The 19,899-nt window shown below is 37.1% G+C and overlaps 1 protein-coding gene and 1 non-coding gene across 3 annotated transcripts in view; one reads left to right on the top strand and one right to left on the bottom strand.

The window, feature by feature from the left end:
- NSRP1 (nuclear speckle splicing regulatory protein 1) overlaps nt 1-19,899 on the top strand; it is a 53,562-nt gene that overhangs the window by 29,579 nt on the left and 4,084 nt on the right. For both annotated transcript variants that reach the window (XM_021704150.1, XM_021704151.1), the window contains exons 3-5: nt 12,496-12,552; nt 17,639-17,767; nt 19,207-19,414. In XM_021704150.1, the coding sequence (XP_021559825.1) occupies nt 12,496-12,552; nt 17,639-17,767; nt 19,207-19,414 (394 nt within the window). The remainder of the gene's footprint in view (nt 1-12,495; nt 12,553-17,638; nt 17,768-19,206; nt 19,415-19,899) is intronic.
- Nucleotides 5,369-5,463, bottom strand: LOC123326774. The gene has a single exon (XR_006541316.1). It is a non-coding gene; the product is annotated as a small nucleolar RNA SNORD116 (small nucleolar RNA).

Below are 19,899 nucleotides of genomic sequence, written 5' to 3'. Positions count from 1 at the left end.
TGATGTATAGAAGACATACTGGGTGCTACTGATAGAAGTTGAATAAGATAAGATCTCTGCTTTCAAGGAGCTCTTTCTAATACTTTATGAAAGTGAATTTATATATAATTCAGGTTAAAACTAAAATATCTTCACTTCTGAGAGAAGTTAAAATTTCAGAAGCTACTAAGGGTGTTTTGTTGGGATTAAGGACATTCCTCTTTGAGCAACCAGGGATAAAAGCCAGATGGAACAGCCCGCCTTACTTTGAGAAGAATTTTTTTGTGGGCTCCTTTTCTTGTGCACAGCTTTTGTTCATTCTGCAGTCTGCTTGACTCTGACCTGTTTTTGGCTACACGTTCTCTAGCTTCACCTGATTTGGGCTACCCTGCTTTCTGTTCTTAAAATCAGCCTCATATCTTAGTGTTTTTATGCATTCCAGGAATGATTTGCTTCGTATACTTGGACCATGCTCCTTAGCTTGTCTCTGTCAGTCTGTTCATCTTTTGCATAATAATTTGCCTCTGCTACTAAATTCCTGCCTCTGAATTTGCTCTGTACCTGTCCTTATATGTAGTTGGCTTGACATATTTTGTCTCTTGGCTTTAGTTTCTAAATACGCCCTTTTGTTCTTCCTGAGGTGATTCATTGAGGCTTTCTTGCAACTGATTTTCTAAAACACTGGCCAGCCCTGTCACTGGTTCAAATCCTCTCTTCTTCCCCTTCCAAATTTTTGAGTTGTAATAACCACAGCTCATTTTATTTTAAAATTGTTATTATTATATAGCTTTTTATTTAAAATGTACCCACCACAGATAAAAAGAGTCTACAGTTTTTTGTGTATGGCCTGATGTTATTTTACTTCTTAAAAACAGCTTTATTGAAGTATAATGGATATATACATGCACCTATTTACAGTATACAGTTTTAATGCACCTATTTATAGTATACAGTATAAATTTTGACATAAGTATATACCCTGAACTGTCACTGCAATAAAGATAATTAACATATCCATCACACCCCAAAATTTCTTTATGTCCCTTTGTAGTTCCTCCTCCTTGCCTCTTCCATCCCCTCTCCAGCCCTCAGGCAACTACTGATCTAATTTCTATAACTATAGTTTTCGTTTTGAGGAATTTATATAAACGGAATCATGCAATATATACTTTGGTTGAAGGCTGTGGCTGGCTTCTTTGAGCATAATTACTTTGATATTAATTCACACTATGTTTCAGTAGTCCACTCTTTTTTCTTGCTGAGTAGTATTCTGTTGTGTAAATATACCACAATTTATCTGCACACCTGTTGATTATTTGGATTGCTTCTAGTTTTTGGCTGTTAAAAGTAAACTGGCTGTGAACATTTGTATACAAATCTTTGTATTGGACCTATACTTTCATTTTTCTTGGATGAATACTTAGGCATGGAATGGCTGGGTCGCATGGTAGGTGTATGTTTGCCTCTTTAAGAAACTGCTAAATTCCTTTCCAGATTTGGTGCACCATTTTACATTTCTACTGCTGATACATGAGAGTCCTAATTGCTCTAAGTCCTTTGTATGGCTCTATTGTCATTTGACCTTTTAATAAAACATTTTATTCTTTCAAGTTCTGCAACTTGTGTTTACATTTAAATGTTTAATAATGCCTGGAATGTATTTTGGTGTTTGTTAAAAGGAATGAGGTAAGGTAAGAAATCAGTTTTAATATTTCTTTCCAAAGGCAGACAGTTGTTTCCACATCATTTTATTAAATAGTCCATCATATTTCCATGGATTTAAAACTTGCCTTCCTAACGAATTGTTTCAGATGAATACATTTTTAGGTTCTTTGCCTATTCTTCAAAACCTAAATGTTTAGATATTAGAGAAAAATGTAGAATAAATCAGAAAGTTCTCCACTTATGATGTGATAAAGTATTTTAAGGAGGTAAAATTATGAGGATCATGTTCTATATATGAGATCTAATTGAGTTCTCAATGGGGAACTATTGTCATAAGATTTCAAAAATGTACCTTCGTATCTTTTGGATAAGGAGTATGATTTTTTGTTCAATTTGTAATCATTCTAAAAACACAGCTCTGGATGAAATGATCTCTGCAGACATATATGTATGATTCTACCAATGATCACTATTTCTGCAGTCTCCTAGCTTAGAAACTTTAATACCATGTTTGGTCCTGTTTTCTGCATTCCTTCTGTCCATCTACTTCCAAGTTCTCTTTCTTTTAGAGCATCGTCTAGTTTATCCCGTTTATCCATTCCCATGTGCGGTAGTCTTACAACCTCAGTGCCCCTAGTCTAATTCCCTGTTATCCATATTACATTGATTCCAGATCATTTTTCTAAATGACTTTTTCATTAAGTTTAAAAAAGTTAATTCTTTTTTGTCTTTGCATCACATTTAGGGTTTCTATTTTTCATAATGTAGTCTGAGTCCAATTTTAGTTGGGTTTTTTTTTTTTAAGATTTTATTTATTTATTTGACAGAGACACAGCGAGAGACAGAACACAAGCAGAGGGAGTGGAAGAGAGGGAAGCAGGCTTCCCTCTGAGGAGGGAGCCCGATGTGGAGCTTGATCCCAGGACCCTGGGATCATGACCTGAGCTGAAGGCAGACGCTTAACAACTGAGCCACCTGGGCGTCCCCCAATTTTAGTTCTTAGCACCCATACAGAAGTCATTTGCTTTGATCATACTGATCTCATCATTCTTTCTTGCCATGTTTATGTCATTATATTTCTTTTTTAAGACTTCATTCATTTATTTAGAGAGAGGGAGAGACAGAATTCCCAGCAGACTCCGCGTTGAGTACAAGCCCTATGTGGGGCTTGATCCCATGACCCCGAGACTACCACCCGAGCTGAAATCAAGAGTCAGACGTTGAACCAGCTGATCAACCCAGGCGCCCCTATTTTTTTATTGAGTTTCCTTTATATAATACAACCTTTTTTCCCTGTTACCTTTCTTTCTAAATTTAGCTTAGATCTTCCTTCTCCATAGATACTTCTTTGACTCTCTCAGACCATGATTACCCCACCTTTTTTTCCCACTGTCACCAAGTTGATTTTTATTAAAACTGTCTTTGCACTTGAAATAAAATTAATTAAAAATAATCTTTTTTCATATAAAATTTGATATATCAGATGAAAACTTCCACTTAATCTGCAAATTTGTTAATTTCACATTAGGCAAGGTTGTGTTTAAGAACACACTGAAATTATTATTAACCTCCTCTGAATTATTAATACCTGTAGTAAGTTTCTCCATTCACTCTGATCCATGTCCACTTCCTTGGAGATGTTAGCCATGCCCTTGCCTATTCTCTGTGCCTGAAAAACTGTTCTCCAGATCTCATTGTGACTTGTTTTCTTAACTGTTTACCCGTCTTGATTCAAATGACACCTTCTTATTGAGACCTTCCTTGAATGTCTTATTTTAAATTCAGTCTTCTACTTAGTCTCTGTACCTTTATTTGATTGTTTTTTTGCATAGAGTGCGATACATCTGACATATATTTTACTTGTCTGTTTTTGTTCCCTTATAAGTTCATTGAGGGCAGAGGTTTTTGTTTATTGTTTTTTGACCAATACCCTGAATAGTGCCTTACACATGGCATATGCTCAGTAAATACTTAAGTGAATGAATAAATGCTATTAGGTTGGTATTAATTGTTCTTTAGTTAAATAAAGGTATTAGTTCAGTTTGTTTAGTTCTTTGAAGGTTGGCATGGAGTGACCTATTAACACTAAGTACTAACTGACTGAAGGTGTAGAATTAGAAACTTTGACCACACAAAGGCAGGTTGCACTTTATATTCCACAGCTGGTCAAGATACTAAGCATAATTAACTTTCAGTTCTGAGTAGGATCTTAAAGTTGCTTTTGTTACTTAATAAATTAGAATAATTTCTGGTTACTTAATAAGTTATAGTAACCTCCTGGTTATATAAAAAATGCATATTCTTTTAGACCATTTAGAAAATACAAAAAAGCGGCGCCTGGGTGGCTCAGATGGTTGAGTGTCTGCCTTCGGCTCAGGTTGTGATCCCAGGGTTCTGGGATTGAGCCCCGTGTCGGGCTCCCTGCTCAGTGGGGAGTCTGCTTCTCCCTCTCCTGCTGCTGCTCCTCCTGCTTGTGCTCTCTTGCTCTGTCAAATAAATAAATAAAATCTTTAAAAAAAAAAAAATGCAGTTTCTTCCTTCTGGTACAGGGAAGGCACCTTTCACGTGGCAATTTTCAAGTTTCTTCAGTTCAAAATAATCAGTATTTGCCAAAGGAGCATATTTTGGGGTGGCCATGTCCTGAACTCCTTCAATACATACGTAGCAAAACTAACAAAAAGCAAGGAGACTATATAAAAATTTAGGATGGAAAGGATGGGAGATGAGATTTAGGGAAGGATATACAGTGACTTCATCTCTCCTGATAATGTTCCATTTCTTAGGCTGGGTAATGAACTCACAGGTACTACGTTATTTTTTGTACCCTTTTTGTACATAATTTTTCATAATAATTTTTAAAGGTAGTGGTAATGTCATATATAGGGAAAGTTGACAGGGTATAGGAGGTTTACAAAGAGAGGAGGCCTGAATATAGTTGGTAGAGAAAAAAGAGAGACTTGATTAGTAACAGAGGATGTTTGGTAAATACAGTTAGGACCCAATTACAGTTGGAAGCTAAGAAATAATATTTTCCAGGAGTGCTTAGCTGCCTTACTATAGACAGAGGTGGTTGCATGGATTCAGGACTCATATTTATCAAATAGGTGCAAAAGATGGGCAATGGGAGTTTAATTATTGGCAAGAGTAGTTGAAGATTCACTACTGTAAAGATGCTAATAAAAAAATAGAAAAATCAAGGGATTAGTGGCATCCATAAGATCAAAGAAAAGATAGAGTGGAAATAAATGAGCAAGAGAGCTATGTATTTTATTGAAATCTGACACATTGGGACGCCTGGGTGGCTCAGTCGTTAAGCATCTGCCTTCGGCTCAGGTCATGATCCCAGGGTCCTAGGATCGAGCCCCACATCGGGCTCCCTGCTCAGTGGGGAGCCTGGTTCTCCCTCTCCCACTCCCCCTGCTTGTGTTCCCTCTCTCACTGTGTCTCTCTCTGTTAAATAAATAAATAAAATCTTATTAAAAAAAATCTGAAACATTGTAAATTGCACTGTTATTTTATGCATCATTAAGAAAACACTACCAATTAAACTATGATAGTCTTGAGTTAGAATTCTAATTATATATTTACTATACAATACAATATTGAAAGTTCTTTTAGTCTTAAGATGTAAATTTTTACCTTTGGTTACTCTTATATTAAAAAAGCAGCAAAATATGAATAAAAATAATTAGTTAAGGGATCCCTAAAACTTTTTCAAATCCAGAGTTTTTTGTTTGTTTTTTTCTTAATCATAGGAAGTTCTCACTGATTTTGTTCAGATTTTCCAAGGAATGCATATGAGGGAGTCATCATCAGTCTTTTGGACTTACTTCTTCACTCAGACTCGCTGATGACTGTGCTTTTCCAAATTTATCATTCTTTCTGAGATCGAGCTTAATGGTCGTAAGGAGGGTGTTTGGAGGTAGTGAACTAGGCATATTAAGTAGTAATCCCAAGTGGGAGTCCAAAGTAAATTATCTCTACATAATTGCATAATTTTAAGAAATGCTATGTCACCAGCACTTGATGATATTCATTGTGCAGGTTTTGGTGCTGATGCTGTTTTAGTATTTACACACATGCAGGTAGAACCAACTATTAAGAATATCTCTTGGTCGGGCGCCTGGGTGGCTCAGTTGGTCAAGCGACTGCCTTCGGCTCAGGTCATGATCCTGGAGTCCCGGGATCGAGTCCCGCATCGGGCTCCCTGCTCGGCGGGGAGTCTGCTTCTCCCTCTGATCCTCCCCCCTCTCATGTGCTCTCTCTCTCATTCTCTCTCTCAAATAAAATCTTTAAAAAAAAAAAAAAAGAATATCTCTTGGTCAACAGCAGTTAGATGATGCCTGCTGGTTATAAAGTGTGTCCTGATTTCATCAATATAAGGATGTGAAATAATGTACATCTTTTATACAGTGAAATTTGGTAGAAAAGTAATGGTTGTTGTTGGGTTGGTTGTCCAGATTTACAGTTTCAGAGCAGGGGGAGTCGCAGATAATGACAAGAGTGACAATGATAGGGTGGCTACATGGAGAGGAAACCATCATAACTGGACCTGAGGAAAACAAAGTCAGGTCAGTGTGTTGTATGGATTTTCTGTGATGATGATGGCATGATATAAAGCAGAGAGGAAAACAGATCAGGTGTCAGAGATAGTAATAAAGAATTCATAAATTAAGAGTAAAAAGGGATAAAGGTAGTAGTCATATGGCATGAACTTCAAAGGAGTAGGGGTTTTACTTTTACCCACAGTGTATGACACTAGAATCAGGAGGAGACACAATGTCTTCCTAATGTGAAGTATGTAAGCCATGAGCAGCCTCAGAAGAAAGGGTATCTTTAGGAAAGAGGCAGTTTCAGTCAAGGAAATAAAGGTTTATGAAAGAGGATGAGAATGCAGGGATTATAGAGGACTTCATGGGAAGGTTTTAATCAAGGTAAAAGACACAAGCAATGTGGCCATAGTATGAGAGGGGATGATTATTAGCAGGGGGGCTTACTTCTTGAGTAGTGAACATGAACTAACATGGGTATAACATTAAAGTTTGCCCATACCATTAAATGTTGAAAACAGATTCTTTTTTTTTTTTAAGATTTTATTTATTTGAGAAAGAGAGCACAGAGGGAGAGGGAGAGGGAGAACCAGGCTCCCCACTGAGCAGGGAGCCCGATGTGGGGCTCGATCCTAGGACCCTGGGATCATGACCTGAGCCGAAGGCAGACGCTTAACTGACTGAGCCACCCAGGTGCCCCGAAAACAGATTTTTAAATGGCTGCAGAACTTTGTGTTGAAGGGTATACAGCTTACTTAACTGATATGATGTTGGAAGTTAGGTTGCTTCAAGTTTTTCACTAATGTGAATGGATATTCTGTTATATAATACAGTGAAATATAATAGCACCTAAATCTTTTTGTATATCTTTTTTTTATATCCATACAGTGAACTCCTGAAAGTGGAATTACTGGTTCAAAAGAATTGGATATTTTTTCGGGCTTTTAATACAGTTTGCCAAATTGGAACCATTTCACACTTTCACAATGTAGGAGTATATATTTACTCATTACCTTGCCAATATTGGATGATACAACTTTAAAAATCTGAATTTGATGATAAAAGTTAATATTTTCATTTTCATCTCCTTAGTTATTGGTAAGATTGAACATTTTTTCATATAGTTAATGGTCATTTATATTTTCTCTTTTCTAAATTTTCTGTTGATAGCCATGTCCATTTTTTCTTAGCATATATAATAAAAATTTTATGTATTTTTTGCAACTCTTAAACAGGCTTTGTACTTACAAAAGAAGCATGTGAATGTGGACAAAGCTCATAATAGAGATTGCTGAGTTGTAGGACCTTTAGTAAATGATCTGTTGCTAAGTTAAAAAAAATAATAAAGAACAGGAAGTATTCATTTCTAAATTCTCAGAGCACAACTGAAAATTATAGCCATAAGCCATTTGAGGAAGGATTGATTCTTGAACTGTTTTTCTTTAGTTGAGAACTGTTTTGGATAAGTGGATAGGTAAATGTCTTATTTCACATATAAAGGCTATATGTGATTTTTTAAAATCTGTGACTTATTAGTTATGGAAAAGAGATTTCTGCAAAAAAAATACTCAGAACCCTTCTCTGAATTTTTATTTGTTCTTATTTTTTTTTAATTTTTGTTTAATTCTGTAAAAAGTGTGACTGAAGAAAGGTAATTCAGTAATATAAATTAATGGTCCAGTATCTTATTTCTTTCCCAGTGCCATTAAACTGTATTCTGTGTATTGGTGAAGGGGCTGTAGTAATATATATAAAACAATTTCTCTTCTGGCAGTTATCAAAGCCCAGGAGTCAGCCCATCTAAACATGTGTAGTGATGTAAGAAATGCACAATCATGTGGTTTTCTCTTGCATTTATCTGAACTAATTGTGAAGGTTTTAAAAACCATTTCCCTTTTAATTAGATCATCTCTGTCAGACTGCATCCCAATGAAACATTAGATCGATTAAATAAATTTTTTTTTTTTAGATTTTATTTGGGCAGAGTATAGAGTGAGAGAGAGCACAAGTGGGGGGAGGGGCAGAGGGAGAGGAGAAGCAGGCTCTCCACTGAGCAAGGAGCCCGATGCAGGGCTCAATCCCAGGACTCTGGGATCATGACCTGAGCCGAAGGCAGCTGCTTAACCGACTGAGCCACCCAGGGACCCGATTAAATAATTTTTATTCTCTACACAGAACAAACGACTAGGGGAGGTAGTAAAGACTAAGAACAGCCAGTCGCGGTGTTTTTCTTAATTCTGCAGTTTATGGTGCCTATCCTTGATAACCACATGTGTGTGTGTGTGTGTGCAGAGGGTATTATTATATATTATTAGTATCTATAAAATGGACCTGGCATTTTATCTCTTTTTTTTCATGTTAATTTCTTATTTGGAAATTAAAAGAAACCTACCAACTCTTAGATGAGACATAAAAAATTAAGATGTTGATCAAATATGGCTCCTCTCCCACTTTTAGTGCTGTACACGTAGTAGGCTCTCAGAACATGTTTGTTGAATCAAGTTGAAATATTTTCAAGGAACTACTACTTCAGGTTTTATAAAAGGTTATTTCCCTGAGATTTTTGGTACAAAACCTGTTTTGAAAGATTGGTGTGGTACAATAGCAGTTTTTACACTTTTAGGACAGTTGGAATGTTTACATAAGAGCCAGTTTATAACTTGAAATATTTTTTCTTTAAGATAAAGGCCCAGGGCGCCTGGATGGCTCAGTCAGTAAAGTGGCTGACTCTTGGTTTTGGCTCAGGTCATGATCTCAGGGTGGTGAGTTCAAGTTCCTTATAGGGCTCCGCATTGGGTGTGGAGCCTACTTGAGATCTTGAGATTCTTTCTGTCCCTCTCCTCCCTTTGCCCTTCCCTGCTTACACGGAAGCTTGCTCTCTCGCACATTAAAAAAAAAAAAGATAAAGGCCCTTACAGGGAATAATTTTTATCTTCCTACATTTAAAACTAATGGTAATTTGTGGTTTTATTAGAAGGCACTATTAATGAATACTCTCTTCTGTTCTGTGAACTAATTGGTCTTCAAACATAAAATTAGAATAATTGCATGCCTGCTGATTTTGAAACTAATCAATTAATGACTGTATTGTATGGTTAGATCACTTACATTCATCCTTAATCATATTATTTAACAGCTATTTTTCCTTAGGCCATTTGTAGACTAGAATATTTTGTGGCAAGAACTAAAGTGTTTTTGTGATATCTGGGGCTTTAACTTACGATCCCAAGGTCACAGGCTGCAAGCACTACCAACTGAGCCAGCCAGGCTCTCCTCCTTCCTTTTTATAGAAACCATAGATGGTCCCCAACCTAGAATACTTTGATTTAGGATTTTTCAGCTTTACAGTGGTGCGGAAGTGTTATGCATTCAGTAGAAATTGTACTTCAAATTTTGAATTCCGATCTTTTCATGGGCTAGTGAAGTGCAGTACTCTTGTCATGAGGCAAGGCATTGGCAGTGAACCACAGCTCACTCGTAGTCAGCCATGTGATCATGAGGGTGAACAATCCATACACTAACAACTATTTACCCATACGACCATTCTTTTACTCACTTTCAGTACAGTATTCAATAAATTACATTAGATATTCAGCACTATATTATTAAGTAGGCTTTGTGTTAGGTGGATTTGCCCAACTGTAGCTAATGTGAGTGTTCTGAACACCTTTAAGGTAGGTTGGGCTAAGCTATGATGTTGGGTAGGTTAGGTGTATTAAATGCATTTCAACTTAAAATATTTTCAGTTTTTTTAAAGATTTTATTTATTTGAGAGAGAGTGCGTGCAAGAGATAACAGCAAGCACAAGAAGAGAGAGGAGCAGAGGGAGAGTGAGAAGCAGGCCCCCCGCTGAGCAGGGAACCCGAGGCGGGGCTCCGTCCCAGGACCATGGGATCATGATCTGAGCTGAAGGCAGACACTTAACCCACTAAGCCACCCAGGTGCCCAAATATTTTCAGTTTGTTGGCATTTTAGTGAAAACGTTAAGTCATTGTCAGAGTTCTTTTAGTTAGAAAACTGAGAATCAAATGAGCTTCAAAAGGAGATAATCTTCCCTGACTTTTTCAGCTTAGGTTCAGAGCTACCTCTTTATCCACTGATGATGCTGTTAGAATTCCAGGGATACAAGTCTATGAATAGAATTTGTAAAATTACTGTACTCCCTCCATTATGTTATCACCCTGTAAGTAATAACTGATTTTTTCAAAGGGCAGACAGACACACATCATCCTTCAAAATGGCTATGAACATGGAAACAAAACCTCTTATGTCTCACAGTATATACACTTTACATTGGAAAGGCCCTTCCCAGTCTGCTTATTCTGTATTATATGAGTCTAAAAAGTACTAGCTTTGTGTTTTATTTTTCTAAGTTCAATAGTTTAGGTTGAAGCAACCAGTTTGAAAGTGACAGCAGAGGAGTGGGTTCCATGGTGTAATGGTTAGCACTCTGGACTCTGAAAGTGACAGCAGGTGAACTGTGATTGGAGGAGAGATAGGAAAAAAATAATAAAAGCAAGTAAAAGAAGTAAGAGTCTAGTATTTGGAGACTTACTCTTCTAGTTAGTCCTTAAGACATTACTGAGTCAATGATCAAGAAATACTTAATTTACACTGATTAGAAAGACTGAGACATTAAAAATAGATGGGAAAGAATTCATGAGATGGTTATTAGAATAGTTAATATTTTAATGTTTAAAATTGATATTCTAATGAGTACAAATGTATCACATAATAGGGAAATTTGTGTTAAACAAGTAATTAATGTAATATACAAGTAATACACTTAGCATAGCACCTGGCTCAATAAATGTTAGCTGCTGTTGTTTTTGTTATCAGTATCTTTTTCTCTAGTTGTAGTCACTTTACTGTCACCTAAAATGTCCTTAGTTCCTTGCCTATCCACTTCTTTTAATTTATTAAGTATGTGTTCTATTACTTGTATGGCCTTTGTGAGTCTCCATGGTCATAGGGAACTGGAATTAGGTTTATGTTGTTTTCTTGGTTGCCATGGAAAACAAAGGAAGCACCAGTTGATACTGTATAGCTAAAAGCAGCAAATGTCAATAGGCTAGAAAACTATAGTCCTAGCGGTGAGGATTATATTTTTCAATAAAAGATAAATTCATCGAAGATAAAATTCACGTAACATAAAATTTGCCCTTTTAGAGTATACATTTCAGTGTTGGTTAGTATATTTACGAAACCTTATACTTTTAGAGAAAACGTTTTTTTAAGTAGTTTAATTATATATTTTTTCTTAGCTGTAAATGTTTACTTTTGCCCTTGTGGTTACTGCTTGCTAAACACCTCTTGCCTTTTCTTAAATTCTTTCTGATTCAGGTCTAATGTCGTATCTCTTTTAGGAAGGCTTTCTTTTTTTTTTTTTTTTAAGATTTTGTTTATTTATTTATTTGAGAGAGAGAGAATGAGAGAAAGCACATGAGAGGGGGGAGGGTCAGGGGAAGGGTCAGAGGGAGAAGCAGACTCCCTGCCGAGCAGGGAGCCCGATGCGGGACTCGATCCCAGGACTCCGGGATCATGACCTGAGCCGAAGGCAGTCACCTAACCAACTGAGCCACCCAGGCGCCCTAGGAAGGCTTTCTTGATTCTTTGCTCCTACAGCCCTTTTTTTTAAAAAAAATCTCTTTATTATATAGCTTATCACATCTATATTATGATTATCTCAGTCTTCCCTTTCAGACCATTTATCTCTCAGGGATAGAGACTGTTCTTATTTTCCCCACTATCTTCAGGAGCTAGAACAATGCCTTAGTACATATTTATTGAATGATTATAACCCCAGATAGTTCTGGCTGCCCTTAAGCCTTAGGCATATAATAAGAACTTGATATACTATATTCAGTGGTGAATATTTTTTAAAATGTGCTTTTTGTTGCTGGGAATCATACCATTAAATGTGTTGGAAGGGACCAGTGCTCCCCCACCTAATACATGCATGTTCACTCACGTTCACATGTGCACACAGAATAATTGAAATCGTAGAGATTGCGTGCCTTAGTGGTGAAGTTGGGAATAAAAAGCCATGTTAACCTCATTTTTTTCAGAATAACATTCTATTTTCTCTTACACCTTACAGCCTACGCTTTTGATTTACAATAAAATTCATTTGTTTCCTAAGGTTTTGGTAAAAGACCTTGAAAATGTTTCTTTAATTATAATATTTTTTCATAATACTTTTCTGGTTTTTAGTATAGGTAAGGAACTAATTGCCAACCAGAATACTGGAAAAGAAATTTTAAATTGGCTTAAACAAAGACAACATTTTTATGTTTTATAGACCTCCGTGAGTGAAAGCCTTCAGAGGGAAGCTGCTAAGAAGCAAGCAATGAAACAGGTAAGGTGGCTGAAGGAATTAAATGTATTTGGTGAAATAAGTATTTCAGTATCAGTTTTGGTATCTAGGTCCTGAGACAGAGCAGAGTAGTTGTGTATGAAGGAATAATTTTATCTTAACCCTTCTTTTCTGAAAATGTTTAAGATGTTTCTTGATTTACATATATTTCAGGTTTTTGTGATAAATTTACATGGAAAAAGCACAATGAAGAATTAACTCTTCATTGCTGTGTTGTAGATTGAACCCATTTCTGCTTTTAGATGACTCAGGAGTCTTATATTGGATTATATGGTTTAATTATTCTTTTTTTTTTTTTTTAAGATTTTATTTATTTGACAGAGAGAGATACACAGCGAGAGAGAGAACACAAGCAGGGGGAGTGGGAGAGGGAGAAGCAGGCTTCCCGCAGACCAGGGAGCCCCATGCGGGGCTCGATCCCAGGACTCTGGGATCATGACCTGAGCCGAAGGCAGACGCTTAACGACTGAGCCACCCAGGCGCCACCTGGTTTAATTATTCTTACTAGTGAGCCTACTTAAAAAAGTCTCTTCACACCAAAGTGGTTTCATAGCTTTATAATTATTTGAAATTCGGCTACTGAGAATGGGGAATATCTGATAATTTTCAATAGATTTGCCTTGCACCTTATATTTATATACTGCTCTGTCATATTTCCAAGCACTTTCTTATACATACATTATGTTTTTAAAATTCTCACAAACCTGCCCATGGTCTGTTAAGAAATCTGAAACTTCAAAAGGATAAATTACCCCTCATGATCACACAGCTAATTACAGAACTAGGCGTGAAGGTTTACTAATTTTTCTACTATACCATTGTATCTTAGATTTAGCTGCTGCAGAACATAATGAAATTAAACAATGGCATAGGACCTTTCTTTTTAATTTTAATTTTTTCCTCTCCACATTTTCTTTAACCTTTGGCATCTGTTTCTCTCTTGTCTACCTGGAATCCTGCATGAGGTTAAATTTGTTAAACAGTTTCTAATGTGCCAGATACTATGGCAACCACTTTTTTTTTTTAATGAAGCTGATACTATTTATATAAAGCTGATAACAACAGCACATCATAGAATATATTACTTAGAGCCATATACATATGTGGGGGGAAAAGGAAGAGAAAATAAGCGTTAAATTTAGAATATTGTTTACGTCTGTGTGGTAGGCAAAGGGAATCATGGAGGAACACATGGATAACTTTGAAGATACTTGTAATATTCTAGTTCGTAAGCTGGGTGACATATTCTTGAGTGTGAGTTCTGTTTTATTGCATGGGTGTGTGTGTATGCTATTTTTTCTGTTTGAAACCCTACATAAAAATAACTTTTAATTTTTTAAATTTTTAAATACTTTTTTTATTTAAATTCAGTTAATTAACATATATTATTGGTTTCTGAGGTAGAGTCAGTGATTCATCAGTCTTAGAGAATACCCAGATGGCAACCACTTTTTTTGTTGTTGTTGTTTAAGATTTTATTTATTTATTTGACACAGAGAGAGAGAAAGAGAGAGCACGAGCAAGGGGAGCGGCAGAGGGAGAGGGAGAAGCAGGCTCTGCTGAGCAGCCCAATGCGGGGCTCGATCCCAGGACCCTGGGATCATGACCTGAGCTGAAGGCAGACACTCAATGACTGAGCCACCCAGGCGCCCCTTCTTACCTACTTTTTAAAACATAAATCCCAAACCTAATTTTATTCTTAATCCTAGCTGTCCAAAACCACTTTTCCTATTAGTGAGACTTTTTCTCATAGTTTGCTTGCAAGTTAGGAGTGATCCTATAGCTATTCTTGTACCTTTACCTGCCTGCTGCCCCTTTGATCTCTCATCTATACTTACTGCTTTTCACTTTATTCCCCATCCACTTGGATGATTTAGCTCTTCTGCTTTAATCCCAAACTAACTTTTATGATGAAGAATACTAACTTGACTGCATTTACTAAATCTAAGATACAATACTCTTAGAAATGGGGTATTTTATTTTATTTTTTTAAGGTATTACTTTTTTATTTAAATTCAGTTAACATATATTGTATTATTATTAGTTTCAGAGGTAGAGTTCAGTGATTCATCAGTTGTATATAACATCCAGTGCTCATCACATCACGTGCCCTCCTTAATGCCTGACATCCTGTTACCCCATCCCCCCCACTCCCCACCCCTCCAGCAGCCCCCAGTTTGTTTCCTATGACTAAGAGTCTCTTACAGTTTGTCTTCCTGTGTGATTTCGTCTTGTTTTATTTTTCCCTCCCTTCCCCTATGCTTCTCTGTTTGGTTTCTTAAATTCCACGTATTTTTTTTTTAAGATTTTATCAGTTGAGAGAGAGGGAGCAGAGAGAGAGAGCACGAGCAGGGGGAGGGGCAGAGGGAGAGGGAGAAGCAGACTCCCAGCTGAGCACGGAGCCCAACTCGGGGTTCCATCCCAGTACCCTGGGATCATGACCTGAGCTGAAGGCAGATGATTAACTGACTGAGCCACCCAGGTGCCCCTTAAATTCCACATATGAGTGAAATCATATGATAATTGTCTTTCTCTGATTGACTTATTTCACTTACCATAATACACTCTAGTTCCATCCATGTCATTGCAAATGGCAAGATTTTTTTTTTTCTTTTTGATGGCCGAGTAATATTCCATTGTGTATGTATACCACATCTTCTTTATCCATTCATCTGTCAATGGACATCTGGGCTCTTTCCATAGTTTGGCTATTATATAATGCTATAAACATTGGGGTGCAGGTGTCCCTTCGGATCACTACATTTGTATCTTTGGGGTAAATACCTAGTAGTGCAGTTGCTGGGTTGTAGGGTAGCTCTATTTTTAACTTTTTGAGGAACCCCTGTAATGTTTTCCAGAGTGGCTGCACCAGCTTGCATTCCCACCAACAGTGTAAGAGGGTTCCCCTTTCTCCACATCCTCACCAAAATCTGTTGTTTCCTGACTTGTTAATTTTAGCCATTCTGACCAGTGTGAGGTGGTATCTCATTGTGGTTTTGATTTGTATTTCCCTGATGCTGAGTGACCTTGAGCATTTTTTCACGTGTCTGTTGGCCATTTGTATGTCTTCTTTGGAGAAATGTCTGTTCATGTCTTCTGCCCATTTCTTGATTGGATTCTTTGTTCTTTGGGTGTTGAGTCTGATAAGTTCTTTATAGATTTTGGGTACTAGCCCTTTATGCTATATGTCATTTGCAAATATCTTCTCCCACTCTGTAGGTTGCCTTTTGGTTTTGTTGATTGTTCCCTTTGCTGTGCAGAAGCTTTTTATCTTGAAGAAGTCCCAATATTTCATTTTTGCCCTTGCTTCCCTTGCCTTTGGAGACGTGTCTAGCAAGAAGTTGCTGCAACCGAGGTCAAAGAGGTTGCTGCCTGTGTTCTCCTCAAGGACTTTGATTCCTGTCTCACATTTAGGTCTTTCATCTGTTTTGTGTCTTTTTTTGTGTATGGTGTAAAAAAATGGTCCGGTTTCATTCTCCTGCATGTGGCTGTCCAGTTTTCCCAACACCATTTGTTGAAGACACTGTCTTTTTTCCATTGTATATTCTTTCCTGCTTTGTCGAAGATTAGTTGACCATAGAGTTGAGGGTCCGTTTCTGGGTTCTCTATTGTGTTCCGTTGATCTATGTGTCTGTTTTTGTGCCAGTACCATACTGTCTTGGTGATTACAGCTTTGTAATAGAGCTTGAAGTCTGGAATTGTGATGCTGCCAGCTATGGTTTTCTTTTTCAACACTCCTTTGATTATTATACAGGGTGGTCTTTTCTGGTTCCATACAGATTTTAGGATTGTGTGTTCCAACTCTGTGAAAAATGCTGGTTGTTATTTTGATAGGGATTGCATTGAATGTATAGTTGCTCTAGGTAGCATAGACATTTTATTTATTTATTTATTTATTTATTTATTTTTAAGATTTTATTTATTTATTTGAGAGAGAGAATGAGATAGAGAGCATGAGAGGGGGGAGGGTCAGAGAGAGAGGCAGACTCCCTGCTGAGCAGGGAGCCCGACGTGGGACTCGATCCCAGGACTTCAGGATCATGACCTGAGCTGAAGGCAGTCGCTTAACCAACTGAGCCACCCAGGCGCCCGGTAGCATAGACATTTTAACAATATTTATTCTTCCAGTCCATGAGCATGGAACGTTTTTCCATTTCTTTGTGTTCTCAGTATCTTTTATGAGTGTTCTAGAGTTTTCTGATGACAGATCCTTTGCCTCTTTGGTTAGGTTTATTCTTAGGTATCTTACAGTTTTTGGTGCACTTGTAAATGGGATCAGTTCCTTAATTTCTCTTTCTTCTGTCTCATTTTTAGTGTATAGAAATGCAACTGATTTCTTTGCATTGATTTTATATCCTGCCACTTTGATGAATTCCTATATGAGTTCTAGCAATTTTCAGGTGGAGTCTTTTCCACATAGAGCATCATGTCATCTGCGAAGAGTGAGAGTGTGACTTCCTTCTTTGCCCATTCAAATTCCTTTTAAGAAATGGGGTGTTTTAATAGTTAGACAACACTTTTTTTCCTTTCTGTTCTTTTATCTGGTCTTCAAGTGCACAGGACTGATGATGGCAACATTATCTTACTCCCTATTTCATTGGAAAAGCTGTTAAATGTCATCATTAGGTGTACTATTTGCAGTAGGTCTTTGGTAGATATCTGTTGTCAAGCTAAGTTCAGAAGTTCTTCTCTGATCTTGGTTTGAGGTGTTTTGTTTATTTTTAAAAATCCTATATGAAAAAAAATCATATATGAATGAACTATATAAAGTAGATAATACAACAACTTGGAAGGTAGATACAATTATTATCCTCATTTTTTTAGATGAAAACTGAGGCACAAAAAGATTATACAAACTTGCCCCAAGTAGCTAATAAGTTATAGAGCCAGGATTCAAACCCAGGCAGCCTGGCTCCAGACCGATGTTTATATTTTCAGTCTAAAATGTGATTGATAGAATTTTTGTAATATATATCTGATTCATGATCCTCTCTCAAAAAAGTTAACCTTTTTATTGTATGTTTTAGCTGGTTCATATTTTTTAGACATGTTTGTTTGTTTATTTTAGACCAAACTAGAAATCCAGAAGGCCCTTGCAGAAGATTCCACTGTATATGAATATGACAGTATTTATGATGAAATGCAGAAAAAAAAGGAGGAAAATAATCCCAAATTGATTTTGGGAAAAGACCGAAAGGTTTGTAGCTGAAAATACAAATTTCTTTGACCTCAACCTGTATTTTAAAGATTTATTTATTTATTTTAGAGTGAGAGCATGCATGTGCAAGTGAGGGGTGGGAGAGGGTAGAGGGAGAGAATCTCAAGCAGACTCCCCGCTGAGTGTGAAGCCTGACACGGAGCTTGATCTCACTACCGTGAGATCATGACCTGAGCTAAAATCAAGAGTTGGACGCTTAGCTGACTGAGCCACCCAGGTACCCCTTGACCTGCATTTTATAGCTTAATCTTATTTAGCATGAGGAATGATCTGAGAAAAAGCTTTTATAAGGGTATTTGAAGTGTGAAGAGCCCCTAGTTCCAGATAATACAGTTTTGATTTAGAACCCACAAAGCCCTGCATTTAGTATCCTAATAGGAGTGAGTAAATTATCTAACAATAAAAACAATAAGTTTTGATTTTTTGTTTTACCACCTTCACAAATAAATTTTTGAACTTTTTTTTCTTAGAAAGTCTTTGTATTAGGGGCACCTGGGTGGCTCAGTTGGTTGGACATCTGCCTTCGGCTCAGGTCATGGTCCTGGAGGACCGGGATTGAGCCCCATGTTGGGCTCCCTGCTCAGCGGGGGGTCTGCTTCTCCCTCTGACCCTCCCCCCTCTCATGTACTCGCTTTCTCTCATTCTCTCTTTCTCAAATAAATTTAAAAAAAAAGTCTTTGTATTAGAAACTCCTCTTCCTGTTCATATTTTTGTGTTTTATCATCCTCTCATTTCTTTATTGCTTTCAAGCTGGTAACTGAATCATCTGCACATATGATCATATTTTTAGTTTGAAAAAATAATTAGGAGTGGGGTCTTGATATAAATTCACACTATCATTCTTCTTCTTTCACAAGCACAGACTGATTTTTAAAGATCTTTACATTTTATAGTATGTACAAGTAGGGTAGTGGTGTAAAATTATAGCTGTTTTTTTTTTTAAATAGGCTCCATGTGGAGCCCAGTGCAGGGCTTGAACTCACGACCCCGAGTTCAAGACCTGAGCTGAGATCGAGTCGGACATTTAACCGACTCAGCCACTCGGGAGCCCCCATGTATTCTTTTAAATAACCGTATTTCAACTAATGTGAAAAACTAGTAAGAACCTTTCTGATTCACTGATCTGTTGAAGTATTGAGATAATACCTGTAAAAAGGGTGAAAACACAGTGGAAAAATTACTTAGTTTGAAATTTTAAAGTAAAATAGGATTTTGAATAATTTCTGTCTTTACACTTAAATTTTTCTTGAAAAGAATTTTAGTTTCAGTCTTGCTAGTTAAATTTATATTTAATTTTGAGATGATGACAGTCCCACCTATTTGGACTAGCCATTTTTATCCTAATAAATTCATGATAAAAACAGAATATTCTTAATTTTTATCCTTGATTCTTCCCTAAATCTTATTTTTTCCTCTAGCCCAAGTATATTCACAACCTACTAAAAGCAGTTGAGATCAGAAAAAAGGAACAGGAAAAGAGAATGGAAAAAAAAATACAGAGAGAACGAGAAATGGAGAAGGGAGAATTTGATGATAAGGAGGCATTTGTGACATCTGCCTATAAGAAAAAACTGCAAGAGAGAGCTGAAGAGGAAGAAAGAGAAAAAAGGGCTGCTGCACTCGAAGGTGAACTGGAAGAGGGAGGAGGGGAGAAGGAAACAGAAGCAGCAAAATTCTGCCCTGTGGTTTCGCCATTTGCTCTGTCCCTGAACTTCTAGATTATAATGTTGTGGTCCTCATTTGTGTATATGAACTCGAGGTGTAGATACGCTATTCTGTGATATTATAAAACGGAGAAAAGACAATGACTAAAAACATAGCTGTACTTTTATTTATTTTTTAAAGATTTTATTTATTTATTTGACAGAGAGACAGCGAGAGAGGGAACACAAGCAGGGGGAGTGGGAGAAGGAGAAGCAGGCTTCCCGCTGAGCAGGGAGCCCGATGCGGGGCTCGATCCCAGGACCCTGGGATCATGACCCGAACCGAAGGCATACGCTTAAACAACTGAGCCACCCAGGCGCCCCATAGCTGTACTTTTAGTAACTATTACTTCTACTGGACTTTTCACATCTCTCATTTTGTTTCTTAAAACTATGGCCATTACAAGT

Source organism: Neomonachus schauinslandi, chromosome 15, assembly GCF_002201575.2.
Source record: "Neomonachus schauinslandi chromosome 15, ASM220157v2, whole genome shotgun sequence".
NCBI classification, from domain to species: Eukaryota; Metazoa; Chordata; class Mammalia; order Carnivora; family Phocidae; genus Neomonachus; species Neomonachus schauinslandi.
Note: the sequence above shows the minus strand (reverse complement) of the source record. Positions and strands in the feature narration are given on the sequence as shown.